General features: G+C 40.3%; 2 protein-coding genes across 6 annotated transcripts; one reads left to right on the forward strand and one right to left on the reverse strand.

Annotated features, from left to right (window-relative positions):
• The first annotated feature begins 194 nt into the window (after window positions 1–194).
• On the forward strand, window positions 195–10754 carry mtmr1a (myotubularin related protein 1a). Of its 4 annotated transcripts, none has more exons than XM_020936395.2 (19): window positions 195–559; window positions 1224–1326; window positions 1410–1433; window positions 2129–2152; window positions 3983–4070; window positions 4149–4243; window positions 4332–4439; window positions 4844–4942; window positions 5012–5095; window positions 5181–5330; window positions 6231–6419; window positions 6657–6842; window positions 7023–7181; window positions 7509–7556; window positions 7637–7729; window positions 7825–7938; window positions 8013–8056; window positions 8124–8256; window positions 9183–10754. In XM_020936395.2, exons 1-19 carry the CDS (start codon window positions 450–452, stop codon window positions 9339–9341), a joined length of 2010 nt encoding a protein of 669 aa, XP_020792054.1. In that variant the 5' UTR covers window positions 195–449; the 3' UTR covers window positions 9342–10754. The 4 variants fall into 4 exon arrangements, with proteins under 4 accessions (XP_020792054.1, XP_020792055.1, XP_020792057.1 ...); XM_055156150.1 differs by lacking the exon at window positions 195–559 and adding an exon at window positions 838–1084; XM_020936396.2 differs by lacking the exon at window positions 1410–1433.
• On the reverse strand, window positions 10751–22549 carry cd99l2 (CD99 molecule-like 2). 2 transcript variants are annotated; one of them, XM_055156151.1, is made up of 10 exons: window positions 22366–22549; window positions 19156–19197; window positions 18806–18871; window positions 17243–17356; window positions 16250–16339; window positions 15505–15573; window positions 15375–15425; window positions 15190–15309; window positions 14513–14578; window positions 10751–14169 (listed from the first exon to the last, which is right to left on the reverse strand). In XM_055156151.1, the coding sequence occupies exons 1-10, from the start codon at window positions 22424–22426 to the stop codon at window positions 14108–14110; spliced, it is 741 nt and encodes a 246-aa protein (XP_055012126.1). In that variant the 5' UTR covers window positions 22427–22549; the 3' UTR covers window positions 10751–14107. The 2 variants fall into 2 exon arrangements, with proteins under 2 accessions (XP_055012126.1, XP_020792050.1); XM_020936391.2 differs by having other exon boundaries at window positions 18806–18874.
• Between the last annotated feature and the right edge of the window lie 46 nt (window positions 22550–22595).

Here is a 22595-nt window from a genome sequence, read left to right on the forward strand (position 1 = left end):
GTCTGGGCCCTAATGCGTGTAGCAGCCTCTCCTCTGTCTGCGCCTCTAGTACTTTGTAGACTCTGTAGACTCTGTGCCCTGTGCACCACGGTCTGCACTACTGTGTGCACGCGCAGTTACCATGGCAGCGCCACAGCGCGAGCTCTGCCAGATGTTTGATGCACGCGCGGGGTAGTGGCACGCGCCTAGGGGGCGGGGCTTGTGAAGAAGAGCCGCTTTGGGGCAAAACACAAAATGAACGTGTCTCAATATGACAGGAAACACGAGAGGCCTGCCCCGCAGCCCTCTGCTGCTGCTGTAAACTACTGACATGTCTCCTCAGTGACATTAGCAGAACAACTCTGAAAACGGAAATCTACTTGGGCTTGGCTCCTTCTGCACATCCTCCTTTATATCAGCGGAACTCGGCTGCATCCGCCCGGTGACCTGCAGTGAACCGTGCCGTGGAGATGGAGAAACAGATTGGGGCTGGGGCCGGGCCGGCAGACGGAGCGGGGCCCAACAGAAAGCCCTGGGCTCCGGGGACAGGCGGATCTACCAACGGGGACAGTCTGGACAGGTGAGTGTTAGCGGCTAACATGGCTGCTGTGCGCCTATTTCTAATGTTTGATTCAAGAAATTGTATTTTTTTTTTTTAACAACATTACTATCTGAACCTTATGCCGGTCAGTTTAGAGCACAAATTTCTAAAAGTTTTGGTTAGATTTGTACCAGAGATCAGTTAAGTTAACTAAACTACTTCCGGCGTATGCAAATTAAAATATGACAGCTGCGGCGCTACATTAGCAATAGCGAGCTAACAGTTAGCATGAGCTAACAACAATCCATCTAAAGGGCTTCTGCAGTGATGAACTCTTCATCGCTCCACCAAAGTATTAGTTTGTAGATGGCATTAGGCTCGTCCATGCTAGGTCTACCTCGCTGGTTTAGTTCGGCAGGCAGCACATCTGTTCGGATGTCCGAGCTTTATTTATGCATATTTGTTATGAAGACTGCAACATTTCCTTTAAAATCCCATCTAAACTGTCCTTGGATTATGTGAAATTGCTGAAACTACTTATACTCTGACCTCCAGTATAAACTAGTATGTACTAGATTAAAAAGACGTCACACTTATTTCAATTACAGATTTATAATGTGCTGAGTGTTGTCATCCTCAACAGTGCACTGTGAGTTTGGGGCCAGAGTATGTTGTTTTAGCTGTGGTCTCTATCTCTGTTCAGTCCCACAGGGTCCCATGTGGAGTGGTGTAAGCAGCTCATCGCAGCCACTCTCACCAGTCAGATCTCCAGTGTGGCCTCTGCAGATCCAAACCGAGAGAACAGAGTATGTATCCATTCCACCACAGTACTCTCTGTCCCTCACAGTGGGACTCGCCCTGCTCACAGCACTGTGTTCTTTACTGTTAGGTAGGAAGAAGACCCGACTGGTTGGTAAGGGTGCCACGTGTGGTATATGTCGCCACAGCTTTATATGTTTGTGTGTGGCTGGATTTTACTGCAGTTTAAAGAGCTGCTGGAGGTTTCTGTGCTTACAACGGCTTTTAAACTCGTTTTGTATGTGTCTACGCAGGCGCACTATTTTCACAGTTATGTATGTGTTCAGACACCCATTTATTGTGGCGAGAACTGTATTTTCAGTCTCTTTTTGAAACAGTGACATAACTCATGAAATACTTTATTCAATTATCATTTTGGAAAAGGGCAAGGGAATGTGCTGTAAATGACAGAGATTAGAGAGACTGTTACTAAGGAAATATGCAGACTAGAAGGAGAATGAACTTGGAACTAAGACTGTGTGTCCTACAGAAGAAGCAGAAATTAATGACAATAAGTGCGAAAACCTAATCAGAAAAGATGGTCACTGCACTTTATAATTGCTGGGAGCGTTCACCTGCTTTACAACATCCAGACCTTGAAAGACTGGTCTTTGAGCATGAAGAACTTGAACAAAGATCAGATGAATGCTTTGTATTTGTCACGCATTGGCAAATTAGAATAATACAATGCAGCTTGCAACATAAGTAAACCTTATAACTGCACCTATCTAATGGCTCAGTCTGCAGTGGCTTCAGCAATGTGTGAAATGTGTAACTGTGTGTAATAATCCAGGCTTGTTTGACCCTCAGGTTTCCAAGAGGCTCCCACACAGGGTAAGAGCATAAGGAGGAGCTGTCATGAGGTTTAATACTGTTTATAGGCAGATGAGCATTGTTTTGCACAGTGTTTTAAGCACCAAGTCTCTCCAGTCCACTGCACTGCTTCATCTATTGGAGTCTTTCGCGCTTTCCTTTATTATGATGTAGTCTAAACTAAAACATGTGTATAGTCATTACTGAACGCTGAATATGAACTCTTGTGGCCCTATCCCACTGTCTTGTTCCTCCTTTTCCACGCTGGCCTTTTGCAGCAGGACTCTCTAGAGGAAGAGGGGCTCAGTCACCATGACGACAGTGACTCTGAGCTTCCCCCTGACGCTTCGGCAAGTCTCAGTGTCTGCCCCCGTTCTGCATGTGTGTGCTGCTCCGGCCTGTACACTGTCCTCCATCTGTGCTCTGTGGATTAAAAGAGATAGTCACATTATTGTCTGTGCGAAGTATGGCATCGTCTTTCAAAATGCTTGATCTTTTTGTATATGTGTTTTTGTATGTTCATCTATTTTTGTAGATTAGACTGAAATCATGAAAGTAAAACCTCCTTTGAATAATTTAGGATACAATCTATTGGTTTTTAACAATGATCAAGGATGGTCAGTTTGAATGTTATATATAGATAACAGAGGTGGGATCAAGTCTTTGTTTTGCAAGTTTCAAGTAAGTCTCAAGTCTTTGACCTCAAGTCCGAGTCATGTCCCAAGTCAAGTCTCAAGTCACTGGCCCATAAGTCCAAGTCAAGTCCAAGTTGTCTGCTTTGAGCTTCAAGTCATTTCAAGTCTTCAAACCAAAGTACCAAATATAGCTTAGATTTTTGTAATTTATATGATTTTTAAGATAAATTGTACTTATAAAGTCACGGTATGTTTTATATATGAGTATTTATAGAGTATGTAAGAGTTGTAGAAATGCTATTTTTCCCTTTTTAACACTGCTAAAAGTAATATCTAGGTTAGTTAAAATTACTTAAATTAAGAATATTTGACTTTATTTGATTCGATTCTACCAATGGAATAAGTGTTTTTCTTAATTCAAGCAACATTTGATTTTGTTTCTTATTTTAAGTGCGAAAAGTAGTTTTTTTTCTTATTTTATGTGTAGCAAGATGTATTTTCATATTCTACGTACTAAAAGTCTTATTTTACTGGCAGATCATTTTACTTTTCAAGTGATACCTACTCAAATCATCATAAAACTTTCTTAATTTCAAGTCATCTTAACTCAGCTAGATTTAATTTTTTGCGGTGAAATGTCTTCACAAGATCTTAGCCTGAAACATTACAGTCAGAAATGAAAAGAATTCAGATTTAAAGTACTTTTCAAGTCACAGGCCTCAAGTCCAAGTCAAGCACCAAGTAGAGTCCCAAGTCTTAGTCTATTTTATCAAGTCAGCTCTCAAGTCCTAAAAATAATGACTCAAGTCTGACTCGAGTCCAAGTCACAACTTGCAAGTCCCCACCTCTGATAGATAATATAACACTTAATATGCACTTTTTGCAACCTTTTTTTTATTTTTAGTTAGGGTTAGGGTTACCTAGTTAATATTGAATTTTGTCATATTTTCAAATGAAAAATCCATTATCCCATTTCTAGAAATAGTGTAATTGTATCTCATACATGCATTGAAGGGTCAGTGGAGTTCCCATTAAGCTGATATAAAAAATATTATTAATAGACTTGCATGTACATGGATTGCAAAGGTAATGTAATGTGTGCAAGTATCATGTCTGCAGCATAACTGATATCCCATAAAACTCCTCTGATCACTTTCACAGGCTTCGTTCTCCCGGTGCCTCTAAAATCTAAATTGTATGTTCTATTTCTGTGCAGAATCTTCCCACGCTGAGGTACGGGGCACAGCTTAAAATGTCCCAGAACCAGGTCCCGCTGCTGCCGGGAGAGAACATCCACCTCACAGGTGCACGTCCAGGAGTGTTTAAAAGTAAAGCAATATTTATATGTATTGTGAACTTAATGGCATTTCTCTTAATTCCAGTCAAGGATGTGATGTACATTTGTCCGTTCAGTGGTTTGGTGAATGGGACTCTGACTATCACCGACTACAAGCTGTACTTCAGTGGTGTGGAAAGGGTAGGCTACTTAAACTACATTGTTAATTAAATAGTTTGTTTCACATTATAACTAAAATTGCTTATTCAAATAACCTTTTCAACCCTAGGAAACTCCTTTTGTTCTTGACGTGAATCTTAGTGCCATTAGTCGACTAGAAACCATTAGTGTCCCCAACCAAGGAGAGAACACCAATGGCCTTGAACTGGTCTGCAAGGTATCACATAGAACTGAATGCAGAGTATTTTTAACACTGTGGGTTAATTTAAAGGTCCTATATTGCACAAAATTGACTCTTGTGAGCTTTAGGCCATGTTATAATGTTGTTACCTCCTCAAAAACATACCCTGAGTTGTGTTTTGTTTTATTTTATTCACATGTTTGAGTAATCCTGGTTTATTGGGCTGTCTACATCTCCAAAACTCAAAATGCGATGTCTTTAACTGTAGTTTTCAACTTACAAGCTACCTTTTACCTTTTGTTCAGTAGAGGTATGTTTAGATGAAGATTATAACAGATCAGAAAAGAGCAAAATATGGGCCCTTTAATGATTAATCTCATGACAATAAATTTTCTTAAGTTGCTATGTACCCAAATTTATTGACATACTATTTTTCACAGGACATGAGGAGTCCCAGATTCACCTATAAAACAGAAGAGAGCCATCCTGATGTTGTCAAAGTCCTCTCTCAATACGCCTACCCTCTCTCCAACAGCCTGGTAAGTTTCTGTAAATGTTTTGACCTGATGTCCGCACTGATAATATATGAAATGATTGTTCTGTTCCAGCCCTTGTTCGCATTCCTCTACAAGGAGCAGTTTCCTGTGGACGGGTGGAAGGTCTATGATGCGACAGCGGAGTACAGACGACAGGTAAACAATGTCCCAGAGAATAAAGTAGTGTAACATGTATGGTACTGCAAGCGTCTGCCAACATCTAAGTTTATATTTTTTTCAGGGCTTGCCGAATGAGAGCTGGACCATCAGTAAGATCAACAGTAGCTATGAGCTGTGTGACACTTACCCCTCCGTCCTCGTCATCCCCACCAACATCTCCGACGAAGACATCAGACGGGTGGCCCTGTTCAGAGCCAAGCACCGCATACCTGTCAGTACTTTTACTGTAGCCTCTTCATACCTATTCTAATTCAAATTAAACCGCTATTAAAAGCGAATGACATCCAAACTCAAATTATAAAAGCATGTGGCACCATCTAGTGGTTTAATACTCATATAACACAGAACCAGGTTCATTGCTCCTCCACAGATGTGACTTATAACTTGGCCTACCCACTTGTCTCCTTGGAGATAGATTAATGTCATTGTGCGAAACATTTCATGCAAAGGAAACACCAAGCTCTTTGACCGTCCCCCAGCCCCTCTGCCCCCCGTGACTTGAACTGGTCCTATGAGGCAATCCTTAAAAATTGTCATGGCGTTTTGATTTTTATATTTATATTCAAATTTAATTATATGATGTATGTACATTTGCCGCCAAGCTCGAGATCAGTGGCGATCTATACACGCGCAGAGTTCTGTAGTGCAGTTAAGGACAGCAAAATGGCTCATGTTAAAGTACAAAAAGTTGACAGAGTGTACAGTTTTCAAAGAACAGTGGACCTCCAATTTTTTTTTGTTCAGTGTAAGGATCATGCAGTTTGTCTGATACGTAAAGAAACTGTGGCGGTTTTCAAAGAATATAATCTGCATCATCAGGGTCATACAATTCTGTTATGCGGCCAACGTGACCCCAGCCCCCATCACAGTCAGGAGCAATAATGTGGCCCCCAGAGAAAAAAATTTGGCGACCCCTGCTCTAATCCATTAATGTATTATTGATTATTGATTAATGATGTAGAGATATCCAAATTCAAAACTGGTCAAATTAACTTTTTTGAATAATCTTCAATATCTTATTGTTTTTCAACAATAAATAAACTGTGGCTGTAAAATGTAAAATGTCCATGTGTGTTATTGTTTCCCAGTTAACCTGCCTGTATCTTTTCAGGTGTTATCGTGGATACATCCAGAGACCCAGGCCACCATCGTGCGCTGCAGCCAGCCGCTGGTGGGCCCCTCAGACCGCCGCTGCAAAGACGACGAGCGCTTCCTCCAGATCATCATGGATGCCAATGCTCAGTCTCACAAGCTCACTGTGTTTGACGCCCGCCAGAGCAGTGTGGCAGACACCAACAAGGTCGTTCAAAGTGGCTAATAATCAGATTTAGCAGTATTTCAATCAATAGGTTGTGTTCACATTCAAGAATCTGATCATGTCATTTTCAGATGTAGAGGAGGGACCTTTATAACTCTTAAACTCTGTAATCTCTCACTCATCCGTTCATTTGTACAGTCCAACTACAGTTATAGAATATTGTGCTGTCATGTGAATTCATATTCATATTCTTTCTTCTCATGACTACTCTCCCTGCAGGCTAAAGATGGCGGCTATGAGAGTGAGAGTTTCTACACAAATGTGGATCTGAACTTCCTTGAAATCCCAAATATCCATGTGATGCGGGAGTCTCTTAGGAAAGTGAAGGATGTTGTGTATCCCACCATAGACGAGGCCCACTGGCACTCGGCCATCGACCAGACACACTGGCTGGAGTACATCAAGGTACTGACATCTGCTGGTAAAAGTCAAAATTACAGACACAATATTTTTAATAAAGGAGCAAAGACCATCTAACAATCAAATAGAAACCTGTTAAAGCCTGTAATTTATCATTTTAGTAACTTAAACATATCCATCTGCTTTAATTTGTCTTATTTATTGTAATAAATTGTTTGTCCTTAGATTTTACTGGCTGGAGCAGTGAAGGTGGCTGATAAACTGGAGTCGGGAAAAACCTCTGTGGTGGTGCACTGCAGCGATGGCTGGGACCGCACCTCTCAGCTCACCTCTCTGGCCATGCTCATGCTGGACAGCTACTACCGCACTATACACGGCTTCCAGGTCAGGCTACATCACATACAGAAGGATTTTACTTAAATAAAGCAACAATTGTGACAAAAACGCCACCCCCAGCCAAAGGAAATATGCATAAATTGCTCAACTACCCTTCTTTACCATAAACTGTGGTGATTTTGAGCTTTCACCACTGAGATTGGTATCAGTTTTTGCCTATTTGCGTTTATTTAGATCTAAAAATATTTGTGGTTGGTGAAGGATGATGCAGCAGTATCTGGACAGTAGAATGAGACCGAAAAATTTGGTATTTTTAAAAAATTGGCGATAAAATTAATGAATAATTTATGGGGTTTTTTTTGTTTGTTTGTTTAGGTTTTAGTGGAAAAGGAGTGGATCAGTTTTGGACACAAGTTTTCTTCTGTAAGCATCAACTTTGTTTATTTATGAACTATCACCAAAAATTATATCCTAGAATACTGAATTCCATTGTTGCGTTGCAGCGTGTCGGTCATGGAGAAGACAACCACTCCAGCTCTGAGCGCTCACCTCTCTTCGTCCAGTTTATAGACAGTGTTTGGCAAATGACTCGACAGGTGAGAGATGTTGTTTACGATGTTGTTTACATTTGGAAGTGTATTTTAATTAGTCTGGTTTAAAACTACCATGTTTCTGTTTCATGTGACTATAGTTCCCAGCAGCCTTTGAGTTCAATGAGCTGTTCCTGATCACGGTGCTGGACCATCTGTACAGCTGCCTGTTTGGAACGTTCCTCTACAACAGTGAACAGGAGAGGACAGCCCAGGTTTGTGCTAAACATTACAATAACATAAGTTTTCATGACGCCTGCTTTTATTTTCTTTCTACTTTTGTGTTTAGGAGGTCCAGAGTAAGACCATCTCTCTGTGGTCCTACATTAACAGGTAAAACACACTTTAAATTAAAAACATGTTGTGACTGTGTCTGATCAGTGCATTTGTTCCTCCTTAGCCAACCAGAGGACTTCACAAATCCCTTCTTTGTGGACTATGAGCACCATGTCCTGTATCCGCTGGTGTCATCCAGACATCTGGAGCTGTGGACAGGATACTACGCCCGCTGGAATCCCCGTATGAGACCGCAGGTCAGCATCCGAGGCTTTTCTTTACATTGCTGATTGCTTTGCAGTGAAATTACACTATCTTGTTTAAAGGTACACTATCTTGTTTAAAGGTACACTTTTTAATCTAGTACATACTAGTTTAAAGGTACACTTTTCTGTCAGACGGTCTGCCACTGGAAGGTAAATACAATGAGTAATTAAAACACCTGTAAGAGATGAACTGGAAGATCAATAAGTTTAATGCCATACTGGGAAACGTTGAAGTCACCTTCACGGGGTTAAACCAGACCAGTGTAGTGTCATAGTGCCAAAAGGTTATAGAAGTGAATTTGGAGCCAGGCTCAGTAGGATTTTTTTTGACAGACAAAATAGTGAAGAAAAACACCAGGAGAGTGAACAAAATGATTAGGCTTGACAATATTCTAATGTAAGTCAATGGGAGCCAGGGTCCGTAGGATCCAGAGGAGCCCGCATGGGAACTTCCTGTTTGGAACACGGTGACTAGCGCGTTAGTTATGTCCATTTATATATACAGCCTATGGTGGCAGTTTTATTTCACTATTATTTCACGTAGTGAAATGATATTATTTCACATCATCCCCTAGTGGTCACTGGAAGATGATGCTGAAATGTGCACAGGGAACATTCAGTACTTTCAGCACCACCCTTTGGTAGTCAGCTGGGATTCACAGAACTGTAGTTGAACATAACATACAAAGCTCTTTGATAGTTCTTTATTCACAAATAGGGAAATGGAGAATTGAAAAGTGTGCTTATTAACTTGTAGGTTTATTATTTTAGTAAGAGGTGAATCACACTGAAAACTTAAAATCTTTCAACTTAACTGTAAATTTGCAGTATTTTTGGTCACAGTGCAGTAAATACTTGACATGCAGCTGAGCCTTTGTGCTGTTTCATGTTACCTGACAGTGTTGTGCTGTGCTCAGGTCCCGGTGCACCAGACCCTGAAGGAGCTGCTGTTTGTGCGGGCTGAGCTGCAGAGGCGCCTGGAGGAGCTGCAAAAGGAGGCGGCCTCTCACTCCCTGCCCTCCTCCACAGAGCACTCCCCCTCACACCCGGGGACACCACTGCACTCTGCTGTCTGACGCCCCGGGACACCCTTGTTCCCGCCCCGGGACACCCTTGTTCCCGCCCCGGGACACCCTTGTTCCCGCCCCGGGACAATCCCTCATGCCCCAGGATATCCTAGGACACCTCAGGACAACCCCGCACTCCCTCACACCCCGTGACACCCCGTGACACCCCCAGACACCCCCAGCACTCTCTCTCACACCCCAGGAACAGACTATGCACCAAATGGTATAACAAACACCAAATGCAGGGTGTTGGAACAAAAAGGATTAGATTGGGGAATCTCTAGCTACTCCTAAATAAAATACTGACTTAAATTATGATTTTTTTAAAGTAGTTTTATATTGTAGTATTTATTTTAACATTCACTTGATGTATTTTAGTTACATTAAAATTCAATTTTTAGGCACATTGTTCATGTGTGTATGCTTTAATTAATTAAAGACAAACTGGTTACGCTGACCAGACTTAGATCTGCCACTAATCTATGAGAAATATTCTATATGGGTATGTTGTTTTTTAAGGTGGCGTTTCTGAACTTGTTACTGTCCCCAAACATCGAATAGGTTTTAGGCCGTAAATTTTCTTTTATCACAGCCCAGACTAGGTCAAAATATTAAGGGACATTTTACCGTTTTGGGTAAAATAAATTGTTGTGGATAATGCAATGCTCACATACTGTATATTTGTATTTATTATTTTAAAAATGCATTTAGTTCTCTCATTGTGCATTTTAATTAGGAAAAACCTCATAGAATGCAGAAAGTTGAAAGTTTGTGTGCCATAAATGTTCATATTGACACTGTTTACATACAACAGCATTTTAAACCAGTCTCTACCTGGTACATACATCAGAGTGTGAGGGATGAACTGTAGATATTCAATGCAATTTACATAATAATCACACCTGTACATGTTACCTTAAATCATACAAAAACTTTGCTGCCTTATGTATGTTTTTTTAATCATCCATGGTAATTATGTAATAACTGGTGAAGTTTTAAGAGGAAACAACTGCACTGTATTCTTACGGCTCATGTTGTAGTTGTATGAAGAAGCAGGTGCACCCATTACTGTTAAGATTTTGTTTACACAGCTACGCCATGGCCACGTTCACACAAAATCATGAAGTGTCCCATGTTTACTGTGGCCTTTAATGATTGCCTGGTTTGCTTATGGAAATGTTAGAGAATGCATGCTTGTACTGGATGTAGTCCTTTACTGTAGTGGTCTGCTCCTACAGACACCAACACAGACTAGTGAGGTGGGACACAGCCTATGTTATGAGCCAATGTGAATATATGGATATTCTCAGATGTGTGTCTTTTTTTAATATTACCTTTAATACTGATGTACAAACCTGTTAAGCCATACAAACTTCTGACATTCCACCCACATTTAAACAATAAACACACTGAAAGACTGAGGTTTCTGTTTTTATTATTATTTTCTTCATTAGTAACAATGAATTGTAACATACTGCCAAAGAGCTATTGTAATAAGAGAAAAGCAGATTGTTCACAATGACACTTAGAGCGTAACCACTGTCCAACATTCAGTTGTCAAAAAGACACAGGCTACCACTGTCTAGCTACAATAGCAAATGTTAAATGTAGAGAAAAGCATGCATCAAAGTGAATGTACACAGAGTATTGCAGTATTCTGGTGTAGTGGGGATTTGCTTGTAAGGTTTAGTAGAGCCCTCAGCTAATGTTTGTGGGAAAGACAGAGCTGCAGGTTTTGAGAATGAAAGGGTATTGTGGCTGTGCAGGACCAGGCACTGCGGTGGGCAACAGGGGGCGCTACAGGAGGGCCCGGGTCATGTGACTGAAGGCACAATGCACAGCAAACAGGGTAATGACAAGGTGTTTACAAAAGAGTTAAGTCACTGCTATGGCAACAGGTTAGTTAAGGAAGAGAAAGTATCCTTTCTCAGGAGCACATTTGGGCTGAACAGCAGTGGAGTAAAGTCAGCGGGGGTCAGTGTCAGTGCACAGTGTTGATGTGAGGTAAGGCAGTGAGGAGTCACATACAGTTACTGTGTTCAACTTTGTGACTTAAAGAGTCCCTATACACTTGGCACAGGCAGCAGTGCCAGGTCGACGTGGTGAAGATGTGGTTAGAAAAATTTTACAGTTATAAAGTGACATTCATGCTGTCAATCCTATCACACCGAGCCTTTTGTGAGGATATGACAAAGAATTTTAGGTGCAAAGAATAGCTATATATAGAGCAAATGGTGCAATTTTTGCAATGCAGTTTTGACCGTTTTATTTGATAAACTCGAATCCTTCATCTTTGGTGAAGATCTGTTGCTACGTTTTTTCTCCGTCACATGTTCTATACATTCATTAAACTGAAAGTTGTGCTCTTTTGGGTTTTGATGACCTTAGAAAGAAGCAGTCACTTCTGCGGGACACTTTCTCAGCAGAAGGAGGGACTGCTGTGTCCAGTGAGACAGGCCAATACAGAGGCACATAGAAATAACATAGGCCTCTGCCATCCTTCATGTCACATTTCAGCAAAGAAATTGCTAGATATAAACAGTTTTTTTTCTTTCTGGTAAAAATTCCTGCATTATATCTAGAAAGACTTTTGGAGAAGGTGCTTGGTCAGATCACAATTGTCTGATTAAAGATACTTGCTAAACATTTTGTTCCCTTCATCTTCAGTATCAACACTATAAAACATTCATTTCAGCAGCCGCACAGTCCTGCTGCAGTGTCCCAGGGGAAGCCAAACACAAAAGATATTTGGCACACAGACATTAAAAGGCTTAAGTAGTGTGTCCCCTCAGAGAGGCACAAAGCCAAAACCAGAGATATGCATAGACCCTCTACCCACTTTACCATCCAGTCACGCTTGGTTTAGTAAAACTAAAGACTGTGGTGCTTGAATGGCCCACTGAACAGCCCTGTGTAATGAAACTGTACACATATTTGCTGAGGATTTTATCCAAAACATAAACCTTGTATCCATGAACCTGTTCCAAGCTGCTCTGTAATCTTCATCTGGCTCTCCTCTCCCCCACATTCTCACAGGCCACTGGGGTCTACAACGCTACTGCAGAAATCTACTGCTCCTCCACCCCCTACATGCAAGCTGCAGTACGACCAGAAAGCTGAATTTACAAAAAGTGTCTGCTCAGCTACAGGCTAAGCTACAGGCCAAACTCGGGTACAAAGTGTAAAAAGACGAGAGGAAGAGTATAGCTCAAACACACTGACCACACAAAACTGCTCACTAAATATGTACAAGCCGCACTACTCTCTACAGCACACAGACACAGCCAAGTCCAGAAGCTAACTACTGCTAATGTCGCTAACAACTTTGTTTTTCTGCACGATCCCGCACCTCCCAACCACTGTCAACTATCCTCACATGTCAACGATCCCATGTCCATTCACGCACTCTTTATATTAGTAAGACGTTTAGAAGTGCACACTGTGGGAAGCAGTGGCACGGGGCACAGTCCTTAACATTGTTTTTGGGATTGTCTATTTGTGGCTTTTGTACAATTATTGCAATTACAAGAACATTTTCAGCTTCAGGTCGCTCTAGGGTGCTTAAAAAAGGCTGCAGGTGAGATTAATTTTCAGTGGAATCACTATAGCCACATAATATTTGGCAAAAAAAATCATCATTTCCAGTATCACAGTTTTTAAAAAGTGTCCACAGTTTCATTGTTCAAAAGCTCAATTTAAATAAAAGGCAGCAGAATAATTTCGCTAGCTTATCTGTAATGCTACATTAAGTTCATTGACTATTATTTCTAATTATTGTTACTGTTTAGCCATTAGTTGGAGACTATAGGAATTGTTTATCTCTCCCAAAACAATCTTACAACTAATCTCCACGCAACATTCCTTTCCTTAATATTATCAAAAACAGTGGTCTAAAAAACTAGAAAAAGATACAGGCTGTAAGTAGAGACAATTATCAGATGCCTTACAGTAGAAACAAGGCAACTGCATTATAAGATACACAACTAACATTACTATTATTATTATTATTATTATTGTCATTATTATTATTACATATATGAAATATTGAGAAAAAAAGGCAAAATACCACACCTTCTTTACAACTTTTCTTCATGTGTTAGAATAAGTGGCTCAGAGTTATGACTTATTTACTAGGTATAAGGTACAATACAATCTTAAATGAATTCCATGTTATTTTTTAATATATCCTTAAACTAGTCATGGGTTTCCATAAGATTAAAAGAGAGCAGTTTTCCAGTTTAAACAGGACAAGTACCATAACGGGCCAACAGTAAACAAACATGGCAACCGCCCTCACAAACTTTTTTTTTCCCAGAACGGTATTGAGTATTGAATCGTAAACTGACTTGAAATAAAACATCTATTATCCTTTGCATGCTCCTTGTGTGCTATAACACGCTGCAAATCCCCCAGAAATCCGGTCGCTCTCTTATATGAGCTGTTCTGATCACACAAAAATACTGAATCAAAATTAAAACACTTCCTGCTGTACATGAAAACATTGCCTTCATGGTTCCAGGTTAGTAAAAACAAAAAGGCAAACAGATCTGCAGACCTACACAAGTCTGGAGAAATAATAAATAACTATGTACAAAAGCTACTGGCAAAGTTTGGTATGAGCCAAGAGTCACAGCAGTAAAATAAAGTTAAAAAGTCACATTCAGAGCAGCGTATGCAGCATCTGGGGAGTGTGTGTGCTTGTGTGTACCTGTGTGTTGTCGTGGGTGTGTGTGTGTGAGAGTGTGGTGTACAGGTCAGGGGTGGACTGGAGGAGATTACACTGCATTCTCTTCAGCTGGAGGTTCTGCGTTGGCAGACTCCAGGAGAGTCTGCTGGACTGTAAAGAGTAAAAAAGAGTAATATGAACACAACATATACAAGTAATATAACATAATAGTAAAACAATAGTAACAGGAATGTAAAACCAAGAAGCCTTTTCAACTGGGTTATCAAAATGTTTTTCACTGAGATCCATATATTTCAGCACACACAAAGAGCCACAGACCAAAGATCAATACCGGAAACCAGAGCAGATCATGTAACATACATTAGATTGAACTTGGATCTTTAATATCTGGTCGGTCTCTCATTATAAACATGATAAACAAGATTTCATGAACATGGCCTTTCTTAAACTTCATGAAGCAATCATTTAAATTAGAATAGTGTAAATCACACACCTTGTGGCTCTGTGGCCACCACCGCATCTGGATTCTCAGACTTCACCATCTCTGCGTTCAGACTCTCTGTAACAGACACAGACCAGTGTTACAAACCCACCACAGGACAAGATCATGCCTGCATCAGAACAAGCCTGTTTATGCACAAAAAAAGAGAAAAGACTCAGTGGAAAACCTGATCACCTTAGTCTGGTGAACTCAGCTTTTTTTTCAGAAAGTTATTTTATTTTCGAGCTCATACCAGACATCCATCTCTATTAAAGTCTGGATAAATGGGGCAGGTCCCTGTGTGGCCAGTTAAAGACCACTGCTCTGCCCCAGGCGCACAATGTGACTCTGTCTAATAGTGTCCCAGAAGGTTTACATCTGATGTGCCATAGTTTTCATTATGTCACTCTTGCTGCACTCACCTATTGACTGATTTCATTTCAGTGTTAAAGAAGTATCCACATTATACAACTTTTATAGGAATTCCCCAAAAGTCCCAATGGCAAACGGTCTGGGTACAGGTTCAGAATTTTTGCATAAAGGCAATTTGTTGTTCAAAATCAGCACCCCAAATTTTTCTAAAATAATAAAATAAACTAGTTTGGAGCAAAATGTAATTTTGGTGTAAAAACAAAAAGAAGCAGGAGTAAGAATAGAAGTGTTTTTTCACTAAAATGACAAATCCTTACGCTGTATACTGAAGCACAGTTTCTTCTTCTGGAATGAGATGTAGCTGCTGATGGCCCCCACCAGCGCCATCGCAACTGCAGAGACTATCCCAGCAATAGTGCCCACCTCGGCTGTGGTGTCTGAAACACACTACAGTCAAACGCACGCAAACTGACTGTACATACAGTATAGATACACTATGTACCGCTGTTGTCGTCATACTGGTCGATGTGGTCAGGGTCACTGGGCTTGGCGCCTAGAACAACACATGCCCTCCTTTAGACAAACAGTAGATCCACTCGTGACAGTTACTGGGATTTCATTATAATGTGTACCTTTGCCCTTGTCTGGTTTGTATGAGGAGTCTTTACCCACGTCCGCCAGGTCGTCGTCAGAGAAGTCACCTGAGAATAAATATATCAGGGGAATGAGCTACCTGAAAATATGTTCCTGAGTTGCACAAAACATTTCACTTTCACACCACAAATAAACTTGTCTTTGGTTTGGAGGATCTCAAGGATCACCCAAGACCATATACTAGTGATTTGTGTGTGAAGTATGAAGCACAGGACAAACAGTGTGGGCCTCTCTTCCATGTTCTTGTGTTCTGTCAAAGCATTTGCCTCAATGTCTTCAAGTTTGTATCATTTTTGCACTGAACCAAGGTTATGAAAGGAGTCTCCAGACAATTTTTGCACTTTTGTATGCCTTGGCTTGGCATAATAGTGACTCAATAATGTGTTAAACAAGTAATCAAACATTGTACTTGTGTAACAGTGAGTGTTACAAATAAGAGAAAAACATGTGGAGCTCAGATCTATAAGGTTATTCTGAGGAAAATAGCTTTATGAGTTAATTCATCTTGGGCAGCATTCAAGTGCACATGCAGAGGAGTGGGATCAGCTACTAATATAAAAACTTGAAAGAAAAAACAACCAACTTTGAATAAACAAAATAGAGATGGTGTTAGTCAAGAATATTTTTGAAATATTCTTTCCTTCTTAATTTCTGCATTTATATTTATATGTAGCAAAATCCTGTAACACTTGTGCCTGTACGACTCCTGACAGAGACACCCACCTCCCTGCACCCTTTTCTTATCCTTTCCAGTATTGTCGTTGCTTGGGTCCAGGGCATCAGCCAGGTCAAAGTCATCAGGAGCAGCTGGGTCTTAGTAAGATCAAGGGAAGAACAAAAGAGGAACAAAGAAAATATTGGGAATAAAACGTCACAATAAAGGATATGTCTGATGTTTTTACAATAACTATTGCGGCGTATGTAGCCCAATGCTTATCCCACACGCCGCGGCGGGCTAAGCCACGGGGTAAAACACTGTGGACGCGTAACTCGGAACAAATGCATATACACGGTACTTGTTTGTCATAGTAGGCATACGCGTTAGAGCACTTACTTTAAAGCTGCTGCCGTCCGTAGCCATGCACCGATACCTTCTATATGCAAATCTTTCCTGTTAAAATACGGTCAACAGAAAGTTGCTCCCCGTGCTCACCCCGCCACCATGATCCAAGGCCTTACACTCAGCAGGTGAGCGCGCTCATATATAGGCCACACCACACCCACCGTGCCACCCCCAGACACCGCAGTGTAGTGCACATTAGTCACGTGAGGAAACCAATAGAACACCCACGAATGGCTCCTACAATAACTTTAGTGCAAAGTTTTTTTTTCTGACGTACATTTGTTAGTGTTAAATGTAGCTTTGAACTACTTCTCCAGACTGAATAGTAAAAAAGTATGTAACTATTATATATATATATATAACTAGTATATGGTGATATTTTATGCATACTAGTAGGGAGAAGAAAAAAATAATTCACTTAATGTAATGTGATTTATCAACAATTTTCTTATATGAAGGAGTAATGCAACGAATGCTTACTTTTGAAAGGTTGTAAATATAACAGAACAGCACAAATGAGTGCAGTTTAGTCAATAGCTTGTGTGGATGCTCTAGAGTAAGTCAGTATTATTATTAGGGATAAACAGAAAAGGTAAGGCACATGCAGAGAGAGAGAGGGGTTGGGGGGTCCCAGGAGGAGGCATGTGCCTTACTTGTATTTGGTTTGGGCTTCACTGGCGCCTTGGTGCTGGCGGGCGCCTTGGGGGCCATTTTGGGTGGGGCTTTGGTGGTTGTGGTGGCATCAACTGCGTCGTCCAGGGACAGGTCTTAAAAAAAAAGGTGCATTAGACATTCATTATAATATACAGTAGTCATCATCAGTAGGATGATGACTACAATATATTGTATCGTTTAATGTGATGATACAGTACTGATATATCAATATAGTACCAAAAGTATTTTTTGGTATATTTTACTAAATTACTTTGTTACAGCGCTACAGGTTTGTTGCTTGTTTAAAGGAAGGAAATTTGTTTATGTGACACATTTGACATATTCACTGTTTTGTGGATTAAAATGAGTGCGTTTCATTTGCCAGGCTGGCGCCACCTAGTGACTCCATTCAATTTAATTTCTCTCCAGCGACTAAGTCAGGAATCAGAATACTCTAGACAGCTTGCAAGAACCCCGGAAGTGTGAGTTCAGGCACCAGCCAATCAGAGAAGAGCCATACATTCAGTGTTGGCAACGATTCTTGAGATCGAGGATTTAAGGCCGGAACTAAGAGAATGTTTGGTGAATTTTATCAAGGGGAAAGACGTTATTGCCCTTCTTCCTACAGGATTTGGGAAAAGCTTAATATACCAGTTAGCCCTGTTTGCAGCGCATTACATATGTCACGACCAAATAGCAACGACTGGTTAAATAAAAAAACACCTATCATGGAGCGAACTAATTCTAATGCTGTGAGGTCAGACGGTTTCTACAAAGTGAAACCGGCTGATGAATCAGGCCAGCGTTTCATATTAACTTTTCACAAGAAGTGGTTTAATAAAGACTTTTAATATCACAGCCATCATTTAGCCCTTGTTTTTTTATCGAATCATATCAAATCGAATTTAAATATATCTATGAATCTCAGCCCACTGTATCGAGATATGTATCGTATCGTGGAATATGTATCGAGGTATTTATCATATTGGCAACTTCTGAATGATACCCAGGCCTAATCATCAGTGCCTAGTTTGAATAGAAATCAAAATACATGTACTAGTTCAAGTCCTGCAGCCTTGTGTAATTAATATGATCATGTAATTTTCTCAAACAAACTACAGCCACATACAAGGGTCAACACTCACTTAATATACATTGCATTGCTTATGTAAAGTTGGATTTCTAAGTATTATTTATGTCCACTTCATTGAAAGTCTTAAGTGATCCTATTTGCAACACTACACACGTTTGAACGACGGGTCTAGCTCGTGGTGTTGCCATGGATACAATGACAAAAAGTTCACACGTTTGTTAAGGACCAGTGCCACCCAGACTTTCAACTCAATGACCTAATGTGTTAATCTATTTGTCTCACATACCCTCATTTATTTAAAAAAGATAAAGATTTTCAGAATAAACTCAAGATAATTCTGAGTGTGACCCGATTTAGTGACATAACATCTTCTAAGTTGCATAAACAAGAGCTATGAAGTCTGTCTTGATCTTTTGACAACATGTTTATACATTTTTAATGACAAACACCTGTTCTGCACTGTTCTTACCGACACCTTCTTTCCCGGCACCACCTGCTGGAAGTGCTGGTGTTGCAGGCTTCGCTGTAGGGGTCACTACTAACAAAGAGGAAAAAGAAGAATGAAGCTTAGAGAACTTAAAAGTGAGCAGCGGATGACCTTGTCCAATCAACAACTGCACTTATGTTCTTTTAGTTATGTAGCCAAGGATGATGATGATCCTAACAAATACTGTATTTTCAGGAAAGTTTTAACCTTGGAAAAAAATCAAAATAAATTAAAAAAATTAAATTGATTGTCCAGGTTTTGTACACATTCCAGAAAAATAAAATGCATCTAGTTTTATTCAGTTTTTATAGGTTGTAAAAACTAATACTTGCCTGGATCAAGAGCATCAGACAGGTCCAACTCCTGCGAGATCACTGCAGAAAACAGAAAAAATAAGTTTGGTTACTGAAGCTCTTTCCTCCACAGTGAGCGGTCAGATGTTTTTGTGTGGGTCGGGCATGGGGCACTTGTACCAGTGTGCTGTGTGTGTGGACCCCCGCACCCACCCGCCACACTGTGCTCATGAGAAAATCATCCTTTTGTTTGGGCCCGGGACTGTAGTGCACATTATTGACATGAAAAGGACAAAAGCTGAGAGGAACAAAGAGCCCGGGCTTCACTGGATGCCACTCTGACATATGGAGAGTGAGAGGGAGCAGTGGCTGGGGCGATGTTTTTACAAGCTTTCAAGCCCTCTGTAAACATTAAAATAAACTCCAATTTACTTTTCACTTTTGTCCTTCTGTACATTTTTTGTATGTTTTTCTTTTAGTATAAAAGTTGTACAAAACTGCAAACTGGATAAATGAGTCTAGTTGTGGTAGAAATTGTTGCAGGAAGCCATTGTAGGTAGAGCTGCTCGATTATGGAAAAAAAAATCATTATCACGATTATTTTGGTCAAAGATTATTCAAACAATTTGTTATTGATCATTTGTGCAAAGCTTTCAAACTGACAATAAATTCAGGCTACAAATATGAACCTTAGAGCAGTTTTGCGATGTATAAAACATAAAATGAATAAAATATACGTTGAACATGAAATAAGGCATAGAAAAACATAAATGTATCAACAAAAAAAACTAAATATCCAGCTGTTCTACAATCTCTATATTTAAAAAAAAAAGAATAAATATACTTCTACTAAACTTCTTTAAGCTTTATACTTTCAACTTGATTATATGAGTTTGGAGATGGTTTGACACACAAATTGAAATTGTGTTCAGAAGTCACTTTATGCCACTGATACAGCAACAATATGGCATGACTGTTACAATAAACCATTTTACCCATATCTTAAATAAAGAATAAGCCGAAATAAAGAAGTTAAAAGATCAGTTACTTCAAGAAAAAAAAATGTATCCACAACAATATACAAAAAAAAAAAAATCAACATTATCACAATTAAAGACTGTGACTCAAAAATATTGCCCATCTTTAATTTAAGAGTTAAACTATTTCATTTCAATTAAGCAAATAATGAGACACTAACTATGCCAGCTTCAAATGGAGAACCACAGGCAAACTTTTTCATACAGGCTATTCTAAGAACATCATTTTCACATTCTTTTACGAACTGATGCGCCGAAAGGTCAGCCATCCGCTTTCAGAGTTACGAGCCCTTAATATGCATCAAAAACCCTCCGCACTTAGTGACCTCTGGAGCCGTGCAGAAGCGGCCTCTGCTCTGGGTGTGTCTGGCCCTATCCTTTATCACCTACACACTGGCATGACTCACAGCATTTAAATTATAGATAAACTATAGCCCTAATTAATGACAGCGCGCTCACAACATGTCCCCACTGCTGTTATGGTAACGAACATCATGTAAGATCATCTATGCATATGTAAGAGACGACGACACGACTACATTAAGACAAACCAGAACAAATCAATACACGTCTTTCATTATTTCATTTAAGTCACTGTACTTCCTGTGCCAGTCCCAAGCTTAAGTGCTATTTGAGTTTTGCAGAGACGAGTTCTGAATCTAAGAAGTGTAATTCTTTCCGTCATTATGGGAGAAAGGAAAAGGAAGTAGATCAAAATAATTTTCTGATCTGTATTAAGTGATCACAGATTTGATCTGATCTGCCACATCTGCCCTCGCTCACACCACACCGCACCGCTCTGCTTTTTGGATTTAGAGCCCACTGTCAGAACATTTTGCCGTGGTTCGATGATTGGACGGGATGTGAAACTTACCAGCAGGTGGCATGAAGTTCTCTGTTCTTAGTAGCTTCCTGTCTAGACTTATTTCTTACCACATTTTACCAATCTACACTATACAATCTACATCACCAAAATCAGGTTACTCACATTACTTTTCCAAATACCTACAAATATTGGCATTTAAGATGACTAGATATGCAATGTGTGTTTGTAAATGTTGAGATTTTTTACTTTTTACAATGAGAAACAAGTTATTTTACATTATTTATATGCGCAAAAATAAAGATGAGCACATTTTTAACTTACCACATTCACTTGTTTTTCTATCTGGTTTTTAACGTTTTTACTGTTTTGTTTTTTATTCATTGTATTTACTTATTCTTATAGGTCTATTTTAAGGTGTTATTTATTTGTTTTCACTCCGTTTTTACTGTGTTCAATTGTAGATTTTTTATTTCTAATATGTTATGTGTGCAGCACTTTAGCAGCACTTTGTTTATAAAATGTGCTATCAAAATAAAGTGGATTGGATTGTTTTACAGTACATGCACATGAATACAGATTAAAGTTCTGCTGACCTCTGAACCCTCTCTCAGCGCTTAATCCCCATTGGCTAGCTAAGACAAATACATTCAGGAGATTTCAATGCATAATTAATACCAACAAGTTAAGATGGCACGGCACAGGTTTTATGTACAACAAACATTTAAAGATGTCATGCAGATAGTGCTTAAATAATTCACTTGAGCACAAAGCAGTGTGAAATATAGTGGGTGGAGATCTGGACAGGCTGTCCTACTCTATATTCTGGCTATAGTCTGGCCTTTTGTTCACCTGCCTGGGTAGACACCTCATCTGTCTCATACTAACCACCATTTTGATCACCATCTTCCACATGGCTGCTATAGGGGAGAGTGACATCAGGCGTTTCCTGGCAGTGTGTGCCCCAGTCAGACTCACTGTGGGCGGTGCCAGCATCACTTTGATCCCCCATCACTTCTCCTTGTGCAGAAACTAGACTATTTTACAGCAATAAAAATAAAAAAAGAACCTTCCCATACATATTAGCCAAAGATATAACGCATAACTTCTCAGACACGGTCTTTCTCATTTAAACTGATTGTCTGGTTTTGCAGTCACAGAAAATCGAAGCACATGGACCTTTTCCCAATGAAGACAAAATCTGCGGCGCGTTCATGTGTGTACTGAAAACTGTGCCAGACTAAATCAGGCTAAAGATAGGGGATATTAGGGTTTGTGTGGTTAATGTTTGGTGCGGGAGTCGCTGGAGCCGCTGGGGCCCTGTGAGTGCGGCACAAAGGCTGAACATGTGGCGAGCGGTTCGGAGGTGTGTGCGGGACAAAGGCTTACCTTGGAGCGGCAGAAGCAGAGCCAGGACCGCGCACAGAGAGAGAGCGGAGCGGGGGAACATGTTAGCGGCGTCCAAGCACACTTCACGCACAACACGCTGACTGCACTCGGCGGAATAACGGGGCAATCCCTGGGCTATGAGTCTTGAGGCAGCCGGCCGGTCTAGTCTGCACCGCAGAGCGCAGTCAAGGCGTTCACTGTGACCGCCACGCCCACGCTGTGCCAGTTCC

Source organism: Boleophthalmus pectinirostris, unplaced genomic scaffold (genome assembly GCF_026225935.1).
Source record: "Boleophthalmus pectinirostris isolate CB_2022bp ecotype Guang Dong unplaced genomic scaffold, ASM2622593v1 HiC_scaffold_20, whole genome shotgun sequence".
Taxonomy (NCBI): domain Eukaryota; kingdom Metazoa; phylum Chordata; class Actinopteri; order Gobiiformes; family Gobiidae; genus Boleophthalmus; species Boleophthalmus pectinirostris.